This window comes from Acomys russatus, chromosome 11, assembly GCF_903995435.1.
Source record: "Acomys russatus chromosome 11, mAcoRus1.1, whole genome shotgun sequence".
Lineage (NCBI taxonomy): Eukaryota > Metazoa > Chordata > Mammalia > Rodentia > Muridae > Acomys > Acomys russatus.
Window position 1 is genome coordinate 30229954 of NC_067147.1, and position 22564 is coordinate 30252517.

At 46.9% G+C, this 22564-nt stretch overlaps 1 protein-coding gene and 1 pseudogene across 1 annotated transcript; one reads left to right on the forward strand and one right to left on the reverse strand.

Annotated features, from left to right (window-relative positions):
* Window positions 1-5542: 5542 nt before the first annotated feature.
* On the forward strand, window positions 5543-20709 carry LOC127195168 (triggering receptor expressed on myeloid cells 1-like). The gene is made up of 6 exons (XM_051152588.1): window positions 5543-5686; window positions 10109-10462; window positions 14662-14828; window positions 18093-18102; window positions 19677-19683; window positions 20274-20709. Exons 1-6 carry the CDS (start codon window positions 5638-5640, stop codon window positions 20374-20376), a joined length of 690 nt encoding a protein of 229 aa, XP_051008545.1. The 5' UTR covers window positions 5543-5637; the 3' UTR covers window positions 20377-20709.
* LOC127195251 (RNA-binding protein EWS-like) lies at window positions 11405-13826 on the reverse strand (annotated as a pseudogene).
* Window positions 20710-22564: the final 1855 nt, after the last annotated feature.

The following is a 22564-nucleotide window of genomic DNA, read 5'->3' on the forward strand; positions in this document are numbered from 1 at the left end:
TTTTTTTTAGATGCTTTAACTGTAAATCAGAAGGAAGACAAAAGGAAAAACACATCCACACACAGTTCTTCAAGCAGTAACCACCAGAGACTCACAGGAGAATTGCTCAGGCAGCCGTGGGTACCACGGTGTGCAAGCACCTCCCAGCATCCTCGTGCTGTTGCTTTAGACGCAGCCAGTTGTGCCCTGGGCACCAGCCATCTATACTGTAAGAACGTGATGCAAAGTGCGTTCGTGTAAACGTGAGGTTTGCTTTGCTTGGGTGGACAGCAGCCCCTGTATCATTGAACTCATGTTGTGACAGCAATTTCGCTTGCAAGAAGCTATGAAATAAAACATGTCCCTTAACTACATTGCTATGGAATTAATTTTTTTCCCCAGGGAAAACTGGTGTATTTTTTTATGAACAGTATCAATTTGGAGTGACCAAAAGATACTTTAAAAGTGGGCTTATTTTGATTTCTCATCTGGAATAATCATGTTCTGGTATTATATCTACTTATATTTAATAAATATGCATTTTAATTTATTATGTATACTCACATACTAGAGAAAGATATTAGTATGCATTTAATAAAACATGTTCACTTGAATTACGGAATACTTGCTTATTTAAAGTGAGCTTTTCTGTTTGTTTTAAATAAAGGATGTACTAAGGGTATCACAGGAGAGGCTTGGGAGATAGGAAAGGAGGTTAGAGCTGGTGTGAACCACCTGTTGTATAAGCATTTTAGTAAGTCCCAGCTGAATGCCCACTAGTGTTAGTGACATTAGGCTGCAGTGGACCTGACGTCACATAACCAAGAGAGACTTCATTATGAATCACTAAAAAGCGTGGACAGAAGTGGGATGTGTAACAAGATGACTGACTGGATTGTTAGTATTGTGATGCTCTTCTACAGTGTTGTTGTTGTTGTAGCAAGTTACGCAGTTTTCCTACATAAGAAAATAGCACCCACTGTAATTATTAGAGTGGCAGGTTTGAACATGACATACAGTGCAGAGAAGGATAGTGTTGGTGTTCGGGTACACAGGAAAAGGACTTTTCCCCCCTGCTTGCCTGGAGCTGTGTCATTCATGAGAACTTGTCTATGCAGTGGCTATGCCCTCCTGTCAAGGCATGAACCATCTGTCTAAATGTTACTCCTGTTAAAGAGGTAAGGGGTTTCGGGGCTGGAGAGATGGGTGGGTGGTTAAGAGCACCTGTTGCTCTTTCAGAGGACCTGGGTTTGGTTCCTAGCACCCAAATGGTAGCTGAGAACCATCTGAAGCTCTAGTTCTAGGGAACCCAGTGCATTCTTCGGGCCTCACTAGGCAACACACATGCACACGGTGCGCAGACACACATGCAGGCAAACACTTAGACACACGAAATGACAACACAAGCTAGACTCTCCCTCCCAGTTTACCAATACAAGGAGCTGTTTGAAGATTGGTGGATTAAGGTAGTTTGAGTTCAAGACCAGCCTGGACTAGAGAGCAAATTCCAGGACAGCCAGAGCTGTTACACAGAGAAACCCTGTCTCAAAAAACGAAGAAGAAGAAGAAGAAAAGAAGAAGAAGAAGAAGAAGAAGAAGAAGAAGAAGAAGAAGAAGAAGAAGAAAGAATCCACCACCACTGCCTATGTGGAGACTTCAAGCCATCGGGAGTGTCCTTTCTCCGCCTGAGTTTGCACTAGTCCCAGGGCCACAGTACTGAGGAGTCCAAAGCGTGACTGAGCACGCCACACCCCTTCTCACCTCCACACAGCCTTCCTCTCTTCTTTGTTCTTCATTTTCCTTTCTTCCTCAAAAACCAGGATACAGGGCCCAGAGCTGTGGCACATACATACAGTCCCAGCTGCCCCACAAGTCAGATCCCTCCAATTCAAAGTCAGGGTGAGCTGCTTAGCAAGGTCACATCTTAAAACCAGTAATAAAAACAGGACATCTGGATGAATCTCAACCTTAAAAACTTAGTCTGGTGTATCAAAGAATCTAAATCCCAGGTAGATGTTTTTGTCTCAAAAAAAAAAAAAAAAAAAAAAATCAAAGGTTCTGATCACTGTGCGCTGCTCCCTTTTGAAACTATGGCTGGAAATTGTTGGACTCAACTAAATGGCAAATGTGAGTTAGAAACTTGGCAAGTTCCCTCTGGGTGTCCAGGACTGATCTGTAAAAAATGGGGGGGGGGTAGGGAGTGGGGCCGTGGATCAGTCATCTTGTTTCCATAATATTCAAAAGTGCAACACAGTCGCCTCCCCTTGACCAGTGTTTTGAAGTATTCTCAGGTGAGTGACCCAGTGCCCACAAGGGACACTGTCACCTACTCTTGGTACTTAGTCCCTGCCAATCTGGTGGTTCGCCACTCGGGATCCCACGAAAGCTGCAGCCACTTTAAATTTATTCTTCAGTACTTTAGGAAATAAGTTCCTTTGAGTTAAGGATGACCCGACCATTGCTACAATCTGCTTAGAAGTACAGTCGCATTCAGGTGCGTGTGCGCATTTGTGAAACATGATGTTGAAATTCTGCATGTGAGCTGCCAGACTGCAGGATAATTGGCAGCGCCACGCGTGTCTGCTAGTATTCAAGGTTGAGTTAGTTAAGATGAGAACCAACAAAGTGGGGTTCCCCCCTTGCTGTTCCTTTTGATATGTTAAATTGATACATGCAAAACCATGTATGCACAAAGGAAATTCCTTGTATTCTTCCTCCCTCTCTCCCTTCCCCAACTCCCTCCTTCCTCTGTCCTTTCTGTCCTGTGACTGTTAGAGAGAAATAACCCATCTATTCACCCTAGATAAAGCAGCGAGGACAGACCAAAGAAATTCCACTCACTCAAATCTGATTTAGTAAGCCAGAGACTTTGTTGGGGTCAGTTACAGGCACATGGCCAACTCAAAAGTAACTGTCACCAAAAAGCTCACCACAGCGTGGCTGCAGCTTAGAGCTCTCTGCATGACTTTCAAGGTGTTAGGAAGGTCCTCCCTCCCTCCCTCCCTCCCTCCCTCCCTCCCTCCCGCTTATCACTCTAGGAATGAGATACACTCCAGCTCCTCAAAGAAATTTCCTATTTATAGCTTTATTCTGTACTGAAAAAGCCATTTCGAGGTTAAATTTTTTTTTCCAAATATTTCCCCAAATAAAAATATTCTCTTAGAATGTTACTATTCTTAACACTATAGCTCCTTTGCCCAGGGTTAGAAGGAGGAGGTTTAGTTGCCTTGATTTTGGAATCTGACTTCTTTACCATTGGTCCCCAGGCTTCGTGGTCACATGCTCGTGACTAAAAAGTTTCAAAGGTTGTGTTCCAGGGGCTTGGGATTCCTTCCTACAGGACCATCGTCTTGTTAGTGACGGGATTTAACAATACTCAGAAGGAAACTGACCGTTTCATAGGTTTGAGGGGAAAGCCACAGAAGCAGGCAAGCTATCAATGTTGTCAGCTGCTAGGAGGAAGGAGATGAGGAAGAGGAAGGGAAGCCTGCCTTGAGTTAGGGTCCAAGAAAATGAGCAAGTTCAGCAAGAGATGTTGGCAAGTAGTTAGTACCTTAGAGAAAGTGAGAATGTCCAGAGTGTGAAGGCAAGCATGCTTAAGATTTTGGCAAGAATTTAAAAAAAAAAAAATTGAGGGTTGTGGGGGTTTGAAAAAGAATGGCCCGCATAAGTTCATAGATTTGAATGTTTAATAACTGGAGAGTGGATTAGGAAGTGTGGCCTTGTTGGAAAAACTGTCCCTGGAGGTTTCAAAAACTCATGCCAAGTCCAGTGTCTCCCTCTCTCCAACTGCAGTTTGGGATGTAGTTCCCAGCTACTGCTCCTGCACCATAAGAGCTGCCAGGCTTCCCCACCGTGACGGGAACGGACTAAACCTACAACTGTGAGCACACCCCCAACAAAATATCATGGTGTATCTACACAGCAACAGCACAGTGACCATGGCAAAGGGCCAAGGATGAGGACAAGTTACACTTTTTGAATTAGAAAAGTGGGCAGAGTTGGTGAAGATGAACAGATAGCTGATGTTAGCGCATATTTGGGTCCATTTTATTTGGGTTCTTACATACATACCTCCCTTCTGACCTTTATTCCACCCTAGTCCTTTCCAACCTCTTCCCCAACACTAGGTAGAGCAGAAAAAGGTTAGAGGAGAGCGGGGAGGTGTGTAGGTCTCTTTCGACTATCCCTGCTGATTAGAATTGTCAGGTTCCTTGGAGCAAATCCAATCTTCACAGTCAGCCTACCTCTAACTTCTCTTTGCTCACTTTGCTTAGAAGAGGACAGGCTTATTTTTGGCTCCGAGTTCTAGCAGGTTCACTGACTGGCTTCTGGATCTGTGGTGGAGCAGTGTATCACAGGGGCAGCATATGACAAAGCCTTTCCCACCATGGTCGTGACGTTGAGAAAAAGAAGAGGAGAAGGAACAGGCTATAGTTGCATGATCTCTTTGGGGATGGATACAATGGATGGTGAATGGGTGGATGACTGAATGTATCAGTGCGTATTTGTATGTGTGGAGTGATGGACAGATACACAATGAATAAATGGAAGGATGAATAAAAGGGTGGATTAATAGATGATAAGATGGGGGGAAATGGATGGATGAGTTGAGGGATGCCTCAAAGGCCTTTGACTAATCCCAGACTTTTAAACTCTCCACCACCTCCTAGTAGTATAACCAATTCAGATCCAAAGTGCGGCAGAGGGCAGTGCCCCAGCCATGCTTTGCTACGAGGGTGCCCACCCCATCCCTGGAGGAGAGTCACAGTTCCTCTAGCATACCATTAATTAACCCAAAGGTGTCTGACACATAGGGTCAGCCACGCAGATTGTGTCTGGTTGTCCCAACAAAGGTGGCCAAAAGAGGAAATTGGATTCACCATGCTGAGGAACTGGCGTGTCATGAACTTCTGGAAACCGTGTCGGCATGACAAATTCCTGTTTCTGAAATGAGAAAGTTGATCTTGTGTTTGAAATGGATGTTGAGGCAGCACAAGAAGTTGACTACAGTTATTCTCTCTAAGATTTTCTGAGGTTGATAGTGAGCATGTTGGCACGTCCCTGTCACCTTAGCATGAAGGATGGCAAGTAAAAAGGGCTGCCCAGGCTACATTGCAAAACCACCTCTGATTAAAAACCAAACAAAGTTATTTTGTGTGATTGAAAAGATTAATTGCTTTGGTGGAGCCTTTAATCCTAGCATGAGGGAGACAGAAGCAGGCAGATCTCTGTGCGTTCTAGGCCAACCTGGTCTTCATAGTGACTTCCGTGCAGCCACAGCTACGTAATGAGATTGTGTGTCCAAAAAACAGAACCAACATAACGCACACACACACACACACACACACACACACACCAAAAACAAAACAAAACAAAACAGAAACAATCAATCAATCAACCAAACAAACAAAAAGAAGAAAATAATTTTTGGAGAAGAGGAAACCGAGGTTCAGAGACATTTTTCTGAGGTTTGCGCTTTGGTCCCCTGAACTCCCCTATTGACGTCAGGAGGCAGAGTGGCCAGTGACAGCACTGTACCTCCCAGAAATGGCCTCATGTCCTGTTGTGAAACTTCCCAGAGAGTCTGTCTGCATACTGGGGTGTCTTATAGCTGCCCCAGCAGCCCACAGAGGCAGTAGGAGCTGAGCTTGAAGGATGAGGAAGGCTGCACTGCGGGGGCTGTTGTGGGCATTCTTTATCTCAGGTAAGACGGCCAGGAGGTGGGAGCAGGTGAGGGTTCTGGACCACAACTTTAGAAGCCGTGTGTGTGTGGGGGGGGGGTATATGTGAGTGTATGGTGTGTGTGGAGTGTGTATCAAGTGTGTGTGTATGTGTGTATATGTGTGTGTGTGGTTGTGTGTGTGTGTATATGTGTGTGTATGGTGTGTGTGGAGTGTGTATGTGAGTGTGTGTGTATGTGTATGTGTGTATAGGTGTGTGTGGTGTGTGGTGTGTGTGGTATGTGTGTGTGGTGTGTATGTGTGTGTATGATATGTGTGTTTGTGGTGTGTGTATATGTGTGTGTGGTGTGTATGTGTATAGGGATGTGTATGGTGTGTGTGTGTGTGTGTGTGTGTGTGTGTGTGTGGTGTGTGTATAGGTTACAGGTTATTGTGACATCGGGTGTCTTGCTCAATTGCTTTCCACATGTTCCCCCTGAGACAGGGTTTTATTATGTAGCCTGGCTGGCCTGGAACTTTTTATGTAGACCAGGCTGGCCATCTATTTGCCCCTGCTTCTGCCTCCCAGTTACTGACATTAAAATTGTGCACTGCCACACCTGGACCTACCTTGCTTTTGAGTTTCTCATTGAGCCTGGAGTTGGCTTATTTGTTAGGCCACCTGGCCAGTATACCACAAGGACTCACTTGTCTCTACCTTCCTGGTGCTGGGACGGAAGTGTGTACTAACTAGACTTCCACATGCTCAAGTCCTCCCACCCGTACAGTGAGCATTTCCCCAACTGAGTGGGCTCCCTAACCCCCTGAAACTCTATCTGAAGGGCTAAAATTTTTTTAAGTCTTTTTAAAAATATTTATTTATTTTATTTATTATTTATACAGTTTTCTGCCTGCATGTGTGCCTGCATGTGAGAAGACGGCACCAGATCTCATTATAGATGATTGTGAGCCACCCTATGGTTGCTGGGAATTGAACTCAGGACCTTTGGAAGAATAGACAGTACGCTTAACCTCTAAGCCATCTCAGCGGTTCTCAACCTGTGGGCTGCAACTCCTTGCCGTGTCAAATGACCTTTTTATAGGAATCTCCTAACACCATGAGAAAACACGGAAGTTTACATTACGGTTCATGACAGTAGCAAAATTGCAGTCATGCGGTGGCATGGTTGGAGGTCACCATGACGTGAGGAACGGTATTAAAGGGTTGCAGCGTTAGGAAGGTTGGGAAACAATGCTCTAAGCATATAGCAAACCAAACACAGGGCCAAATACTGCTCATTTCAGGCCAGGCTTCACCTGAGCTCAGAAAAATCACACCGCTAAGGCCAAGAAACAGAAATGTAAGAAGGGGTGATTCAGGGAGGTGGGTGGCCTATGCTTGTTTTCGTTGTTGTTTGTTTGTTTGTTTTTTAATTCCTGGCCCTGTTTTTTTTTTTTTTAATTAATTCCTTATTTTATATACATGAGTGTTTGCATGCATGTTTGTATATGTAATCCATACATGTCTGGTAGCTGAGGAAGCCAGAAGAAGGCATCAGATTCCTTTGGAACTGGAGTTACAGATGGCTGTGAGCTGCCACTTAGATGTTGGGAACTAAACCCTGGTTCTCTGCAAGAGCGACAAATACTCTTAACTGCTGGTTTTTTGCCTCCCACATGCCAGGCAGCTGCTCTGCCACTGAACTGCAGCCCCAGTCTCTGTGTGGATTTTTATGTCAGAGGCATACAGATCCTTTCATGGGAACAGTGACAGAGTAGGACCAAGTCTCACTATATGTATGACCTGGTTGTTTTTTAATGGGTGGTCCTCCTGCCTCAGCTTCTTGTGTAATTGGATTACAGATGGGCACTACCAGGCCAGCAAATCCAGCCAATCCAAACGTGATGGTACGTGTTTTGTTGTTGTTTGTTTGTTTTTAAGACAGAGTCTGTGTATCCCTGGCTGTCCTGGAACTACCAATGTAGGCCAGGCCAGCCTCAGACTCGCCTAGTGATTATTCTGCCCTTGCCTCCCTAGTGCTGAATTCAATGTGATGGGCCAATATGTCCAGCCATCTGAATAATATCATTTCATGTTGATATGTTTTTTTCTTCTATCCGCCCCCCACCCTGATGGTTCTTTAGATGTAGACAGTCCCAAAGATATAAATCATTTAAAGGATATTTCCCAGGTTTCCCTTGGGCCAGCAAACCTGCTACTTCAGAGGTTAAAAGTATAAACAGAAGCCTGTGTCCATTCTCATGGAGGTTGCAATCCCAGCTCTTCGATGAACACTAGAACCAGAGAGCCTAGCTTCTCACGTGTGCTGATCAGGGCTGGCCCAGTCCCCAACCCTGTGTCTTCATCTCTAACATTTCAGTGAGTCAGGGTTTCCATGACGACAACTCAAGGGTGGAGCCCATGCATCCGTCGCAAAGGGTGAATCAGGCATCCTGGGAGGAAATCATGAAAACTGGTTCAACGCAACCCTGAGCCTCTGTTGGCCTGTGTGAATATGGGACATTCTGCCACCCCCTACTTTAAAAAAATTTTTTTTTAATTTTTGCATTTTTCTAAGACAGGGCCTCATGTAGCCTAAGCTGATCTCAACTTTTTTATGTAGCTGAAGATGGTCTTGAACTTTTTCCTGATCCGCCAACTTCTGCCTCCTGAGTTTTGAGATTACAGGTGTGCACCATGCTGGGTGTGGGAGGCATTTGTGGCCAGGAAGCCCATTTACAAGGTTTTCTTAGAGATCTATTTGCCCTTTGAGCCTGGCTCACCTATAGAATCCTCTATGGGTGCTTGAGGTGAGTCTTACCAAGGCCAGAGGAGGGCAGAGCAAGCCTTCTGGAACCTGTTATCCTGTGTGCGCAAGCAAGGGTTCTACTAAAGAGGTACGTCTTGGCCTGTGTGTGCGCGTGTATATACGGGTGTGCATGAATGCATGTGTGTACCAGCTGTAGGAAGAGCAGCAGTAGAAGTCTGGGGAAATGAAAGTCCAACTCACTCATCTGGCATTCTGCCCATGCCTTTGTTGGAGAATGACGTCAGGACACTCTCATTCCTGTTTATAACTGAAAATGTTTCCCAATACCCTATAACCAGTCGGGGGGGGGCACCTGACACCCAGTGGGGAGGGCACCTGACACCTGGGGTGAGCACCTGACACCCAGTGGGGATGGGGCACCTGACACCTAGTGGAGGGACACCTTACACGAAGAGAGAGGACATCTTACAGCCAATGAAAAAACATGGCTGCAACTTAGGTACCAGGGAATCCAGGGGTGCTGCCTTGAAAACACAGCTTAGGCCACCACTCGTAGTTGCCAGCTTCCCGTTTTCCCTCCCCTCTCTCCAGCTTCTCTCGGCCTCATTTTCAGGCAGCTGATTCCTGTGTGGTAAAGATAGAACTGCCAGAATGTCACACCCCACTGGCCATCAACCTCTGCTGAAGGCTTTGAATAGTCACGGAACAGGTTTTGATTGGCTCGTCCTAGTCACACGCCCATTCCTGAGCCAGTCTGTGTGGCCAGGGTCTTAGGATTGTTTTGACTCCTTCAGCCTCTTCATGGGTGCATCCTTGGGAACATAGGCAGGCCCATCAGCTAAGCTACATAGGATGGCTACCATGAGAGAGAAGTGCTTTGTTGCTCAAAGAAGGGAGAAAATGGTTCCAGTCAGGAAGAACCTATCCATTGTACCCATGGTTCTTGAAGCTTCCTTAGCATCTCCTTAGATGGAGCCCCCCCCCCAAAACTTTCTGGGTATCATCCTGCTCTTGCATTATGTATTTAGATCCACTCTTTACCCTGGGAAGTACCTTTCTACTGCTTTCTTTGCTCATCATGCCCAGGTTACTCATGTCTCCAGTCAGGTACTTTCCTCTCTCTAAAAGATCATTTAGGGTGAGAGAGATACCTCAGTCAGTGAAGTGCTGCCACACAGGCATGGGGACCTGGGGCTGATCCCTAGAAGCCATGTGAAGAAGCTGGATGTGGTGGCATCCACCACGAGTCAATCCCAGCACTAGGGAGGCAGAGGCAGCTGGATCCCTGGAGCTCTCTGACCAGATGGTCCAGCTAAACTGTTCAGTTCCATGTGAAAAATGAGAGCCCTTGGGGGGAAGAATCCAACTAAACAGATAATATTCTGAGGCATGATACCAGAGGTTGCCTCTGGGCACCATAGGCATGCACACATGCATACACACACATACATACATACATACATACATACATACATACATACATACACACACACACATACATTAACATGCACTCACAAAAGGGTCACTGATAAAGTTTCATTCCCATGGGCCACAGGTTTGTTTACAAAGGTTCGTTTACTAAACAGCCATCAAACAACTCCTTCCCAAACAATCAAACACCAAACAACCCTTTCCCAGTGGAATTTGGACGGAGATCATTCCCTCCACAGCCTGTTTCCCTTGTTCTGTTTCTAGAATCCCAAGCTGCCAATGACCTAGCTGAAGAAAGGTATGCCCTAGTTGAGGGGCAGACCTTGAGCGTGAGCTGCCCCTTCAACAACATGAAGTACGCCAGCAGCCAGAAGGCTTGGCAGAGGCTGCCGGAGGGAAAGGAGCCCTTGACGCTGGCGGTCACAGAGAGGTCATCTACACCCGGTGAAGTCCGTGTAGGGAAGTACACACTGAATCATGACCCTGCCGAGTCCATGTTGCATGTTGAAATGGCTGACGTTCGAGTGACAGACTCTGGATTGTATCGCTGTGTGATTTACCATCCCCCCAAGGACCCGGTGCTGCTCTTCTATCCTGTCCGCCTGGTGGTGACCAAAAGTGAGTGACAAGGAAGTGTCTTGGGGGAGGATAGAGAGTGGTGGGGCAGGCATGGGCTGGGTTGTTGGGGTACACTGTGTGAAGGTGTGTCTCTGTATATTCAGTTGTGTATTCTGTACTGGCATCGAGCTAAATACTGGCAGGATTCTGGCATTGCCATTTCCAAGGCCCATTACCAGGTCTTCTGTTTGGTCAATTATTCATTCTTCCTCACCTGCCTAAGACAATCTAGAATTGTGTCTGATTGACTATCATATAGAGCTGATGGCCAGTCTCTTGGCAGGAAGTGGACAGTGGAACTTTCGGGGAAAGAGAGGGATGAAGGGAGAAGAAATGAGATGTGGGAGTGTCTCCAGGGTCTTGGAGATGAATGGACGGACCAGAGCCGAGCAGAGATGTAGAGCTGACCATGTGGTGGGATGCAGTGTCGCCATCAGTCAGGATAAGTAGCTGGGAGACTGCCCTAGCTAGAAGGCCAAAGCTTTAAAATACTAAAAAGCCTCTGGGTCATTATTTATATTGCTGATGGGTCCAAGGTACTCCCACTATATGAGGCAGTGGACCAGCATTCCTAGCAGCTTGGCTTTCTACCGGAATCTTGTCTGCCACTCAAGGCTCTTGGCAGGCATTTGGTCCAATAGTAACTAGGGGCTCCTGTGTATGGATCCCCTTGGGAAGTGGCAAGCAGTAGACTTGGGATATGATTTAGTTCCATTTCTGAGAGCTATATTTAGAAGTTGTGTTCCTAGGAAGTCTTTCTTTTTAAACCAATCACTTATCTTCTTTCAGTGTTTCTCAAGAACAATCTTGTGGCCAACATTATAAGTATGCAACTGTATACTTAGAACATTTTCTGAATTAAAAAGAAAACAACCCGTCCCATCGAAGGTTCAGAAAACCTCATGGTGCCACCTCATTTTCCTGTATACAAGTCACCTTGGTTCAGGCCACGGCCACCTCGGAAGCAGTTTCTGGACCTTCTTTGGCATCAGGACGGCATTTCATGGCCTTTTCCTCCCCATAGGCTGCCAGTGACCTCACGGCCACTATCACCATCCCAACATAGGAAGGGCCAGGGAGGACATGCTCAGCCTTACACTGGTTGCATTCCTGTTCTCCAGGCAAAGTTCTAGCTGCTACAGCCTGGGTTAGGACATTGCCAGTCTCTTGCCTAGTGCTGGATGTGTCTCCTCCGCAGGGGGTTCTCTCTGGAATCTCAGAGCCCTTCTTGGGAGACGCTGCTCTGTTTCCTCCATGACTTCCTATGTGAACTCTGGACCCTCCAGGATCTCCTGGGCCACCAGGACCTCTGTAGATTGGTGGTGGCATCCCTCTGCCTTCATAGGGTGGCGCACTACTCTAAAGCAGCTCATTGGAGACTCCTTTCAGGCAAGAGCGACTTTAAGTTTGTTCGCTTGAAAAATCTCTCGTCAAGCCACTCCATGGCAGCCTTGGCAGTTGGCGGATCTTCCTAGGACACTGTAGCATCATTTACAGGCTTTCTTGTTTCTGCATCCAGGTAGATGTGAAAACCATGGGTTAACAAGTTCTCTTGTCCATCCTAACAACATCACAATGTGTAAAGAACTCTTCTAGATCCTCCAGAGTCACACTGTCATTTGGACATGAACTGCACTGTTGGCAGGCAGAGCTTTATTGAGATTTATAGGGAGATCTATACTAAACCAAAATCTGTCCCTTCATCCATGGATCCACCAGGCTTATCAAAGCCACCTCCCTCTCCAGTACCCATTCCACGCTGTTCTCCTCCCTGCCCACCTCTGCACATGACTGTAGGATTAAATTGCCATTCGTTCCCGGCCACTCACATTCCAACTCACGCCTGGTCCAGGAGATCCTACAGACTCCTGCCCATAAACACCCATGCAACTGAGGGTGGGCTCCTTGGAATAAGCTTTGCCATCCATAGATGCTGCCTTATTGGTTGTATTGACTTGGCTGGCTGTAGGCTCCAGTCTGAGTGGAGTAAGTAGAGGAAGACTTCTGCCTGGAGCTGCTTTATTGACCATAAGTAGCTACTCTGCCATCCATAGGTGCTTGGCTACACATAGGTGTTCTGCAGAGAGGAACTGTTCAGATCATAACCAATCAGCTGTGAAAAGGAATGGCTGGTAGGAGGATGGCCTCTAGGGGAGAACCAGGAGGTCAGAAACAACAAAAAAGACAGGAGGGTCTCAGGAGGTCTTGCCCAAGCTATGTTTCATGCCAAGCAAGATTACTAAGAAGTACAGCATAAGGCGGGCATGGTAGCACGCACCTTTATTCCCAGAACTTGAGAGGCAGACGCAGGTGGATCTCATTGAGCTGAAGACCAGCTTTATCTATATAGTGAGTTCCAGGGCAGCCAGAGCTACCTAGTGAGATCCTGTCTCAAACAAACAACAAACAAAAAGTACAGTGTCTTCTAGGCCGTTTGCAGGGGGCGAAACTGGGACAGAATCAGCAGAAAGCTGTCATACAATGGGGCAGAGTCAGCAGGGAACTAATCAAGCAATATTGCACAAAGGGGATGCAGGGATGTCAAGTGTGCAATAGGCTGAGTGCTCATCAGCCATGAGACTGATCACTCCAGTCTTTCTAGTGGGGATCCCAGGTTCCCAGGAACTGGAATCCGTAAGTCCCCTGAGGCCCTGGTTGTCACATCAGAGCAAACCTTGCCAAGTTTGCTCCTGGGCAGAAACGTAGAACTTGTGTTTCCTTTGTCCTTTCAGGGCCACTAAGAAAGTCTAGGATTAGTCTGACTCCCAACAGAATAGGATGGAGGTGTGGTGACTGACTGTGTGGGATAGCTCCCAGTACCTGGAGATAACTGTGGTCGCTCTGTCTATATCCTAGGCAGGGCTGGTTCCTGTGCTAGACTGAAGTTGACTAATCTAAGCAGACTTCTTTTTTACTATCCTGTGGTCTTATAGGCATGGTGGCTGCTGTCTGCTGACTGGGTAAACAGGCTGAGTGCTGTGTTCCAACTAAGCTGAATAGGAGGTCTTAGTGGCAGTGACAGTGGCAGTGATAGTGTCATAAGCACCATGTCCTAACCCTGGGCAGCCTAGCTACCTGCCTGGAGGGCAGTTGGAGGCTGTCCAAAAGAAGTTACAAATGGAGTTACATGTAGGGCCAGTGCTCTAAGGCCTGAGTATAGCTGACATCAATAGGGTATCCTTAAGTTCCATACAATTATGGCCTGTATGACTGGATTGTGTATGTATGTCCTTATATAGACTGGCTGTGAATACTGTAGTCCTGCTGGCTTGCAGGTTGGCTATAGGTACTAGAACCCATGGAATGCTATGCTCTCTTCTTAGGCAGCCTCTTATAATCTACTCTACCTCTCCCAAGATGCCATTGGTGGCCCTCCCATGGGCTTCTAAACTGTGGACCTCAGGCCTTGCTGTGGGCAGGAACCCCCTGAAGACTTTATTTCAGTGCAGATCCTGGCTCAGTCAACTGGAAGTGATACTTGCTTATGAGGAACAAGTCTGTAGGCTCACTTCAGTAGGGACCAATATAACTACAAGACACACACACATACACACACACACACACACACACACACACACACACACACACACACACACACACACACTGTGACTTTCTGAACTCTTTGAGGAAGAGCAGATGCCTTGCTGGGCTCTCCATTCCATCAAGGATGATGGAGAAGAAAGAAACAGGCTTCCATTCCTAGAAGTAGGAGCATCTGCACCAAGTCTTACCAGGCTCAGATGCCATAGGCCAGCAAAGGACAACTTTTGAGCGATGAGAGAACGGTGCAAGGGAGAGAACTGCACAGATGGAGAAGAGAACGCAGTGGACAAGAGCATTTCCATAACTCAGGCAGCCCAAGAAGTCTTTCCTCATCCTCTTCCCATGCTTCCTCTTGTTCTCCTTCCATTTATTTTTTACTGTCTCTGATTTAGACTGACTTTACACTATTTCTTTGGATATTAGCAAAAGAAAACCTTGCTCCTTGAACGGCCATGTTCCTTTCCTTCCTTAGCTCCACTTCTCTTCATCTGCTCACCTATCCATCTGTCTGTACATACATACATATGTACATACATACATACATACATATGTACATACATACGTGCATACATATGTACATACATACGTACATATATATTACACCCATTCATTATCTATCCATCAGTTATCTATCTACCCGATGTGTCTCCTTGCAGGTTCTTCAGATACGCCCACTTCTGGCATTACTCCTACTACAAGGCTGACTGAGGTTCCCACCCTTACTACCGCAAAATATCCCCCCAGAGACACAACTGTGACGCGACCCCTACCCAAGTCCACTACTCTTGTCACTTCTCCTGACCCTGGAGTCACCTTCACAAATGTTACCAGGTATGTTTTCTGGGCTCCTGGTTTGGATACCCCTTTATTTCTTATTTTAAGGATATGGGGGATGAGGATGGGGGTGGGGTGGGGGTGGAGCAGGAGCAGACTTGAATCACCTCAGTCAGTCTGTGTGGAGATTTCCAGGGAGGAAGGAGGTGCTGACTGCCTGACTAGGCGTCTCCCAGCCTTCTCAGCTCACTTCCCATGCTGCCTTGCACACCAGAGTACTGAGAGGATGCCAATGGCACTTTTGATGAGCGCTATTAGCCCTGCCAACCCGCAAGTGGGACAGATTTTCATGCGGATAGACTAGCTGTTCGGGTAACACTAGGCAAGCCCAGGGTCCCTGTGGCCTTAGTCCTCAGGGATACTGTTGGGATGCTAAAAGACCAGAGTTAGAAGAGGCTGTCTACTGCCTCCCCACATACTGTGTTGTGGCCATGTCTAGCACTGATCTTTCTGCTTGACTCCATTTACTTAAGTTGTTTGTTTGTTTGTTTAATTTTAATACTGATGAGAGTTCCCTACCATGGATGACTGGAAAGACAGTTTATGGAGATGGTGCCAAATTCAGCATTTTTTCTTTTTGCAGTGCTAAGGATCAAGTGAGGTCCAGTCCCTGGTTTCAATATTTTAAAATAAGATTTTTCAGGGGAGTCTTTGTTTTTTTGTTTTTTGTTTTGTTTTGTTTTGTTTTTGAGACAGGGTTTCTCTGTGTAGCCTTGGCTGTCCTGGACTCGCTTTATAGACCAGGCTGGCCTTGAACTCACAGCGATCCGCCTGCCTCTGCCTCCCGAGTGCTGGGATTAAAGGTATATGCCACCACGCCCGGCTTTCAGGTGATTCTTAACTCATGTTTATGTTTGTCATCTCTCATCTTTGTAACAAATGCTGGAGACAATAGGCTTAGAAGAGGACGGGCTTATTTTTAGCTCCGAGTTCTAGCGGGTTCACTGACTGGCTTCTGGATACTTGGTGGAGCAGTGTATCACAGGGGCAGCATATGGAAAAGCCTTTCCCACCATGGTCATGACATTGAGATAAAGAAGAGGAGAGGGAACAGGCTATAGTTGCATGATCTCTTTGGGGATGGATACAATGGATGGTGAATGTGTGGATGACTGAATGTATCAGTTCGTATTTGTATGTGTGGAGTGATGGACAGATACACAATGAATAAATGGAAGGATGAATAAAAGGGTGGATTAATAGATGATAAGATGGGGGGAAATGGATGGATGGATTGATGGATGCTGCAAAAGCCTTTGACTAATCCCAGACTTTTAAACTCTCCACCACCTCCTAGTAGTGTAACTCTTGTAACCAATGCAGATCCAAAGTGCAGCAGAGGGCAAAGTTAAGAGCCTCACGCCCATTCTTACTGGTGCTAATTGCAAGTTACTAATGGGTGTTGATTATCTTAGAATGTGCTTCCTTTTAAATATTGAATCAGCCCGGCTGTGGTGGTGCACACCTTTAATGCCAGCACTCAGGAGGCAGAGGCAGGTGGATCACTGAGAGTTGGAGGCCAGCCTGGTGTACAAAGCAAGTCCAGGACAGCCAAGGCTACACGGAGAAACTCTGTCTTGGAAAAAGCAAAAAAAAAAGTTGAAACAACAGTGAAAAAAGTCTTTTGTTTTCCCACCAATCTAATATGTTCCCACCCATAGTCTCATAACATCTTTATTCACATACACGCGCGCGCGCGCGCGCGCGCGCGCGCGCACGCACACACACACACACACGCACGCACGCACGCACGCACGCACGCATGCGCACACACACACACACATGCGCACACACACACACACACACACACACACACACCTTAGCATGGAACCAGTTCTAATTATACACATAACATCATTTTCCCTGCCAGGTGTGGTGGTGCACACCTTTAACCCCAGTACTCAGAAGGCAGAGGGAAGGCAGATAGATCTCTGTGAGTTCGAGGCCAGCCTGGTCTACATAGTGAGTTCCCGGACAGCCAGGGCTACATAGTGAGATCCTGTCTTTAAAAAAAAAAAAAAATCCTTCAGCATTACTACCTACTCCTCAGAACAATACTTTCAATAAACTCACACATTTTTTATTAGTCAGAAAAGCCATTAAGCTCAGACATTTGCCTGTCTTTAGCCGTTGATACTGTTTTTATTTTAAAATCTTGTTCTTGTTGTTTTTCAAGACAGGGTTTCTCTCTGTAGCCCTGGCTGTTCTGGAACTCATTCTGTAGACTAGACTGGCCTCGAACTCACAGAGACCCACCTGCCTCTGCCACCATTGCCAGACTGATTTTTAAAATCGTTTATGTCAACAAAATTTCCATGAAAGAATTTGCACATTTATGCCACTCTGCAAAGTATATATATAAACTCTTTTCTAAATATCAGAATTTTGGGGGCTGAAGAGAGACAGCTCAGTGGTTGAGAGCATTCACTGCTCTTCCCAAGAATCTGGGTTTGATTCCCGGCACCCACATGCTGTCTCCTACCCATCTGTATCTCCAGTCCCAGGGCATCCTACACCCTCTTCTGGTCTCCAGGGGAAGGCACTGCACCCATATGGTGCTCAAGCATATAGGAGGCAAATACTCATACATACAAATAAAAACAAAGTCTCAAAAGTAATTTAAAAAGGCTTTTTTTTTAAATGATCCACAAGGCAGAATGAGGCGGTTGTTGGTTCTGCAGGGTGGCCATCTTGGGCTTAGTATATTAAAACATCCTTCTAGGGCTGAGCCTGTGGTTCAGGTGCTTGCATAGGCTGCAAGAGGTATTGGGTCGCTTGGAGTTAGAATTGCAGGCAGCTGTGAGATGCACAATGTGGGTGATGGGAATATAACTCAGAGCAGTATATGCTCTTAACCACTGAGCCATCTTTCCAGAAGTTAGTTTTGCTTCATTGCCTTTACTTTCCAAGGCACAGGAGGTATGTACTATGCTCCCATTGTGGCTACCAGCACACATCTTCACCTGCTAACTATAGCATACTCTATTACCTCACCAATACTGATTATGTTGTTGGTCAGAGTCCAGGCAGGACATCAGCAATCACTCCAGCAGTCTGCAAGAGAAACAATTGACTTCAATGAGTTAGTTGTTTTCCTAGGTGACAGAAGAGCAGGGACCCTGTCCTGTTGATGGACAGGCATTGCAGGGACCCTCCAACTTCCTGTGGTTGGATTACTTCCGCATAGGTAGGCCACTGGAAAGTAAAGCTTAAGAAAATATTTTAGAAAGTGCTCCTTGGCAGAAGCCATTAGGGAAGTGAGAGTGGGAAGAGAAGGAAGCCCAAGAAAAGGGTCACAAACAAGGCCATTCTCCCAGGAGTTGTGGCATGGGCTGGCTCCTGCAAGGGAGTCTGGGTAATATCTGAGCCTGCTTCTATTAGAGGCAGAAGACATGGAGTATATATACTCCTGCATCCAGTCACTGGGTTAGGGGAGCCCTAAGCATTGCATGGGTACATAGAGTCCCACCACTTGGCAAGGGGTGGGGGCTGGGGTGGGGGTGGGGTGCAACGCCCAAGAAAGACACAGGTGAAGAGCTGCCTAAGGGGATGTGCCCTGGATCCCAATGCATGAAAACAGCACAGGGGTCCAAGGAAATACAGTGGAACATTGGCAGGTTGGACTTGGGAAGCAGCGCAGTTAGCAAAGGCAGAAGCAGGGGTCTTTCTAGCAGCAGGTTCCCCTGGGGGCTGAGGCTGGCACCAGGGCTGCTACCACAGCAGCCACAAGATAAAGACAAGAGCTGGCCTCCCTATACTTGTTGCCTCTGCTGAACTTTGGGGCTTGTTGTCCTCCTGATAGGAGGCTGGAGTGGGTGTCAGTGTCCCTGTCTATCACCATTTGCATGAATGTATGTACTGCTCTCAATGTTATTTTTTTTTTTATTCATTCCTTAATTGCGTTCGGTTTTCCATGACCCCTCCCCATATCTACACATCTATATCTCTGTATCATTAGCCATGGTTGGAGCAGAATTGTAGTCTGGACTCAGACCAAAAGCCCTTTACAACGGTATGTAGTATAACTGTACCATAGGGTTATTCGCTAAACCGTCTTTGTTTTAGTTACTAAGTAGATTAGTGGCCAAGCCACTGCATTCTACTTACTTGTTTAGGCAAGTGCTCATTCTGTGGTTGACCCTGCCTGCACATTTGTGATCTTCCTGCCTCAGTCTACCTAGTGCTGAGATTATAGGCATGAACCATATCTGGCTTTGTAAGCCACTGTGTTCTTCTGTGGAGAGGGCATGAGGGCCTTGGGCTCACATAGAAGCACCAGGGAAAGCAGTATTGTTAAAGCACATACTGTTGTCTCTTCAAAGGCTGTTCACAGTCCGGTTTCTGGCCAGAAGTCGAGGTGGGGGGTGGAGGGAGTGGGTGTGGTCAATAGCCTGGTGGCCTCTGCACTAGTTATCTGTGTGGCCAGGTCACACCTGCCCGCCCTCTCCCTGACTTTTATGTTTATCTCAGCCGTTCTCCCTGAGCATTCTCAGTCAATAGAACCTGTCTCTATGGAAAAGGTCATTTATATTTATATTTTGAGAAGACTTTCAGTGTTATCATTTATTTATGCTTTGTGGTACACACAGGAACAGGTTTGTTAGAATCAGGAAACTCTTTTTCCTAAATTGTTCTGTGTTTAAATATGCCTAAAATAAACTGCCTGAGGGGTCAGACTCCAGAAGTTTGAACCAGTGCCATCTACTGAGTTTTGTTGAAATGGATATCCTTCTTGCCTCATGCAGATGGACACTCTGCTGGCCATGGCATTTGTAGAGAGACCCCCCCCACACACACACACACTTAATATACCATTAATACTCCATATGGCCTCTAGGTGACTCGTTGTCACCTATTCCTTTTGTCCCTGTGTCCTATCATGCCATAGTACTTGTGTCATCATCTGCTTCCCCACCCACCCAGGGTCAGGCAGGGCTCTCTCTCCTGTGTGGGTCTCTTTCTTAATGCCTATGGCTGTCTGCCTGGAACTTGGAGAATCATTTTGTTAAAAACCATGACAAATGCACAGTGGGCTTTTCAGTAAGCTTGGATTCTTCTTGGCTTCTGTATGGGGAAAACGCGAGATTGAAGGTGGGGTACAGGTGGCCTGACTGCCTCCAGAAGCGGGTCAGAACGCTGGCAACAGAGACCAGGTTCCCTAGATACGGACCTCCCTCCATTCCACAGAGAAGGCCAAGGGGCTGGGTTAACCCTTCCTACCTTATGCATCTCCTGGGCCTGAACGCTATACTCTCCACTGAATGGGTTTCTAATTGGTTGTTTTAGGGAGTGACCATCTAAACTGCACAGGGCCAGAGGCAGTGGGGAAGCTGCAGGAAGGGCCTAACGTGCAAAGGCTGGATGTGAAGAATTTGCTAGACTCCACAGCGTGGGTGATCGTTGCAGAAATCTTCAATCTCCTCTCTCTCTGCAGGGTCTCCATATCCAGTATTGTTGTTCCCGTGGTCTGTGGACTCTTCAGTAAAGCCCTAGTCTTCACCATCTTGCTCGCTGTCACACAAAGGTCATTTGGATGACAGACCATGAAGCTACACAACAGTGACCTCTGACCTCCAGCCATGCCTGTCTCACAGGAGGAGCTGGGGCAGAGGGCTAAGGAGGAACTGTGACATGAATTGAGCTGTGATTGCAGGTCATATCTAAGGCTCTGGATGACCCCTGCTGGCCCTGCCCACTCTCCTCATTTCATCAGTCACCTTGGGTAGGTGCTCTGCACCCTCAGGAGCACTCCAGCCAGTCCACCTAAATAGATGGGTTGGCATGAAATAAAGACAGAGCTCAGGGTTTCTCCTTGTCACATTTTGTGAGAGTCATGAGGCTTAGGGGTCACTACTGACATTCCCATCCCTTGTCCTTCCCTTTGATGGCACCATTCTAGCCACCTAGGTGGGGCTGTTGCTTATGCTCACCCACTTCTGGGGCCTTCCTCTATGGGAGTCAGATTTCTGCCTCCATTTGTGGGACCACAGATGGTCCCGGACACTCCCAACCACAGACCAAGAAGACAAGATCCCGTCTTGACAATTTTGCCACTGGAAGAGAGAAATCAAGTTAAGCTGGATGCTGTTGCCTGGGAAACACTTGGAGGAGGGGATGGCATTCATAGGGTTGGATCAGTACCTGGTATCATCATGCTGTGTCCATTTTATCATTGGCTCCTCAACGCAACCCATGAGGGCCAAAGCGTGTGTGACCAGAGGGAAGCTGCAGGCGTAGTAGGCCACCAGCTCCTGGCAGGAATGAAATCTTAGAGACTTCCCTTGCTGAAGGCCTCCAAAGGCAAGAGGTGGAGAACCAGGCTCTGCTGCTGCCTGGACACCTTTTCTCCTGGACTGAGGCTCGGGCAGTGGGTGGGGGGGACAGGATATGGGAGAGGGACAGGAGCCCATCCTAGGCCGTCCCCTGTGTATCTCTACCTCCCACTCACCTTCTTTCACATCTCAGTCTCCTCCCAGGTGCCCTGTAGCTTCAGTGCTTCCTCTGGGACACATAGGCAGTTTCTTGTTTCCCACCTCTTTGTCCCCAGGGGTGGGGAAAAGATGCTACATTAGTTAATTCTGCTTCAGCAATGGCTGAGCCAACTTCATCCTAAGGTCCCCAGGAGCAAACACATCTCAGCACATAGCATCCAGCCAGAAGGCTGACAAGTGGCTGGACCACCCATCTCAGGTCAGGAAAGCACATTCATGTCAGAGAGACTCCATTACTCCTGTGAAGAGACCCCATGTCTTAAGGCATGCTTCCACCACATAAGGATATTTTGCTGTGAGGCATGGCTCTCTGTATAATCCCACCCTGTGGTGACACTGATGAGGCACAGGGCATTTACAACCCTATGATCTCCAACCTGTTGGCAGAGGCTTCAGTGGAAATCACTCTATCTTGGTGTTGTATCACGACTCTTTGGAGAACTGATCCAAAAGCTGATGTCTCAGTACGTTTGTTTTCTGACTGAAGAACCAAGCTGGGGTTTAAAGCCCAGTAGGTAAAATTCTTCCTGAGCAAGCCTGAGGACCAGGAGCAATGTATAACACTAGTTAGTGTGTGTTATGCCCACAATCTCAGCACTGGGGAAGCTGAGACAGGCAGCTCACCAGCTAGAGCCACTCTTTGGGTCAGTGAGAGACCCTGTCTCAACAACGACAAAACACACACACACATACCAAGGAAGGCAGCTTTTGAGGAATGACACATGAGACCTGAAGTTGACCTTTAATCTCCATATGCACACACACACACACACACACACACACACACACACACACACACACACACGCGCACACACACAGAACTTGTCACAGCTTTTAGGTTGTCAATGTGCCATAGCTTAGAAGTCACCAGTGAAGAGCTTGCCTCAGTTGAAGAATCCCCTGTGGACAAGAATTCTGTGTTCTCTTGTTAACTGAGGAGGGAGGGTTACCCTGCATATGAAAGGTACCACTTTATAGTCTGGGCACCATGGTCATGTAAGAATAAGGAAGCCTAGCTGATCAGAAGCAGGCAGACTGCAGAGACCCAGCTGTGCATCCTTTATGACTACTGACTATGGATGTGACATGACTAAGGGCTTTAAGTTCCTACCTTGACTTCCCTGCAATAATGGACCGAGGCCTGGAATTGTAAGGCAAATTAACCCTTTCTCCCCTCAGTGACTTTTTTTTCCCCTTTTGGTCAGGGTGTTTTCTCACTGCATGAAGCTAGACC

Excerpts from the sequence above, each read along its gene's own strand:
- LOC127195168 (XM_051152588.1), top strand. The coding sequence starts at position 5,638 with ATGAGGAAGGCTGCACTGCGGGGGCTGTTGTGGGCATTCTTTATCTCA. Across the intron at positions 5,687-10,108 it reads GTGGGCATTCTTTATCTCAG|AATCCCAAGCTGCCAATGAC; the intron begins GTAAGACGGCCA and ends TTCTGTTTCTAG. Across the intron at positions 10,463-14,661 it reads CCGCCTGGTGGTGACCAAAA|GTTCTTCAGATACGCCCACT; the intron begins GTGAGTGACAAG and ends GTCTCCTTGCAG.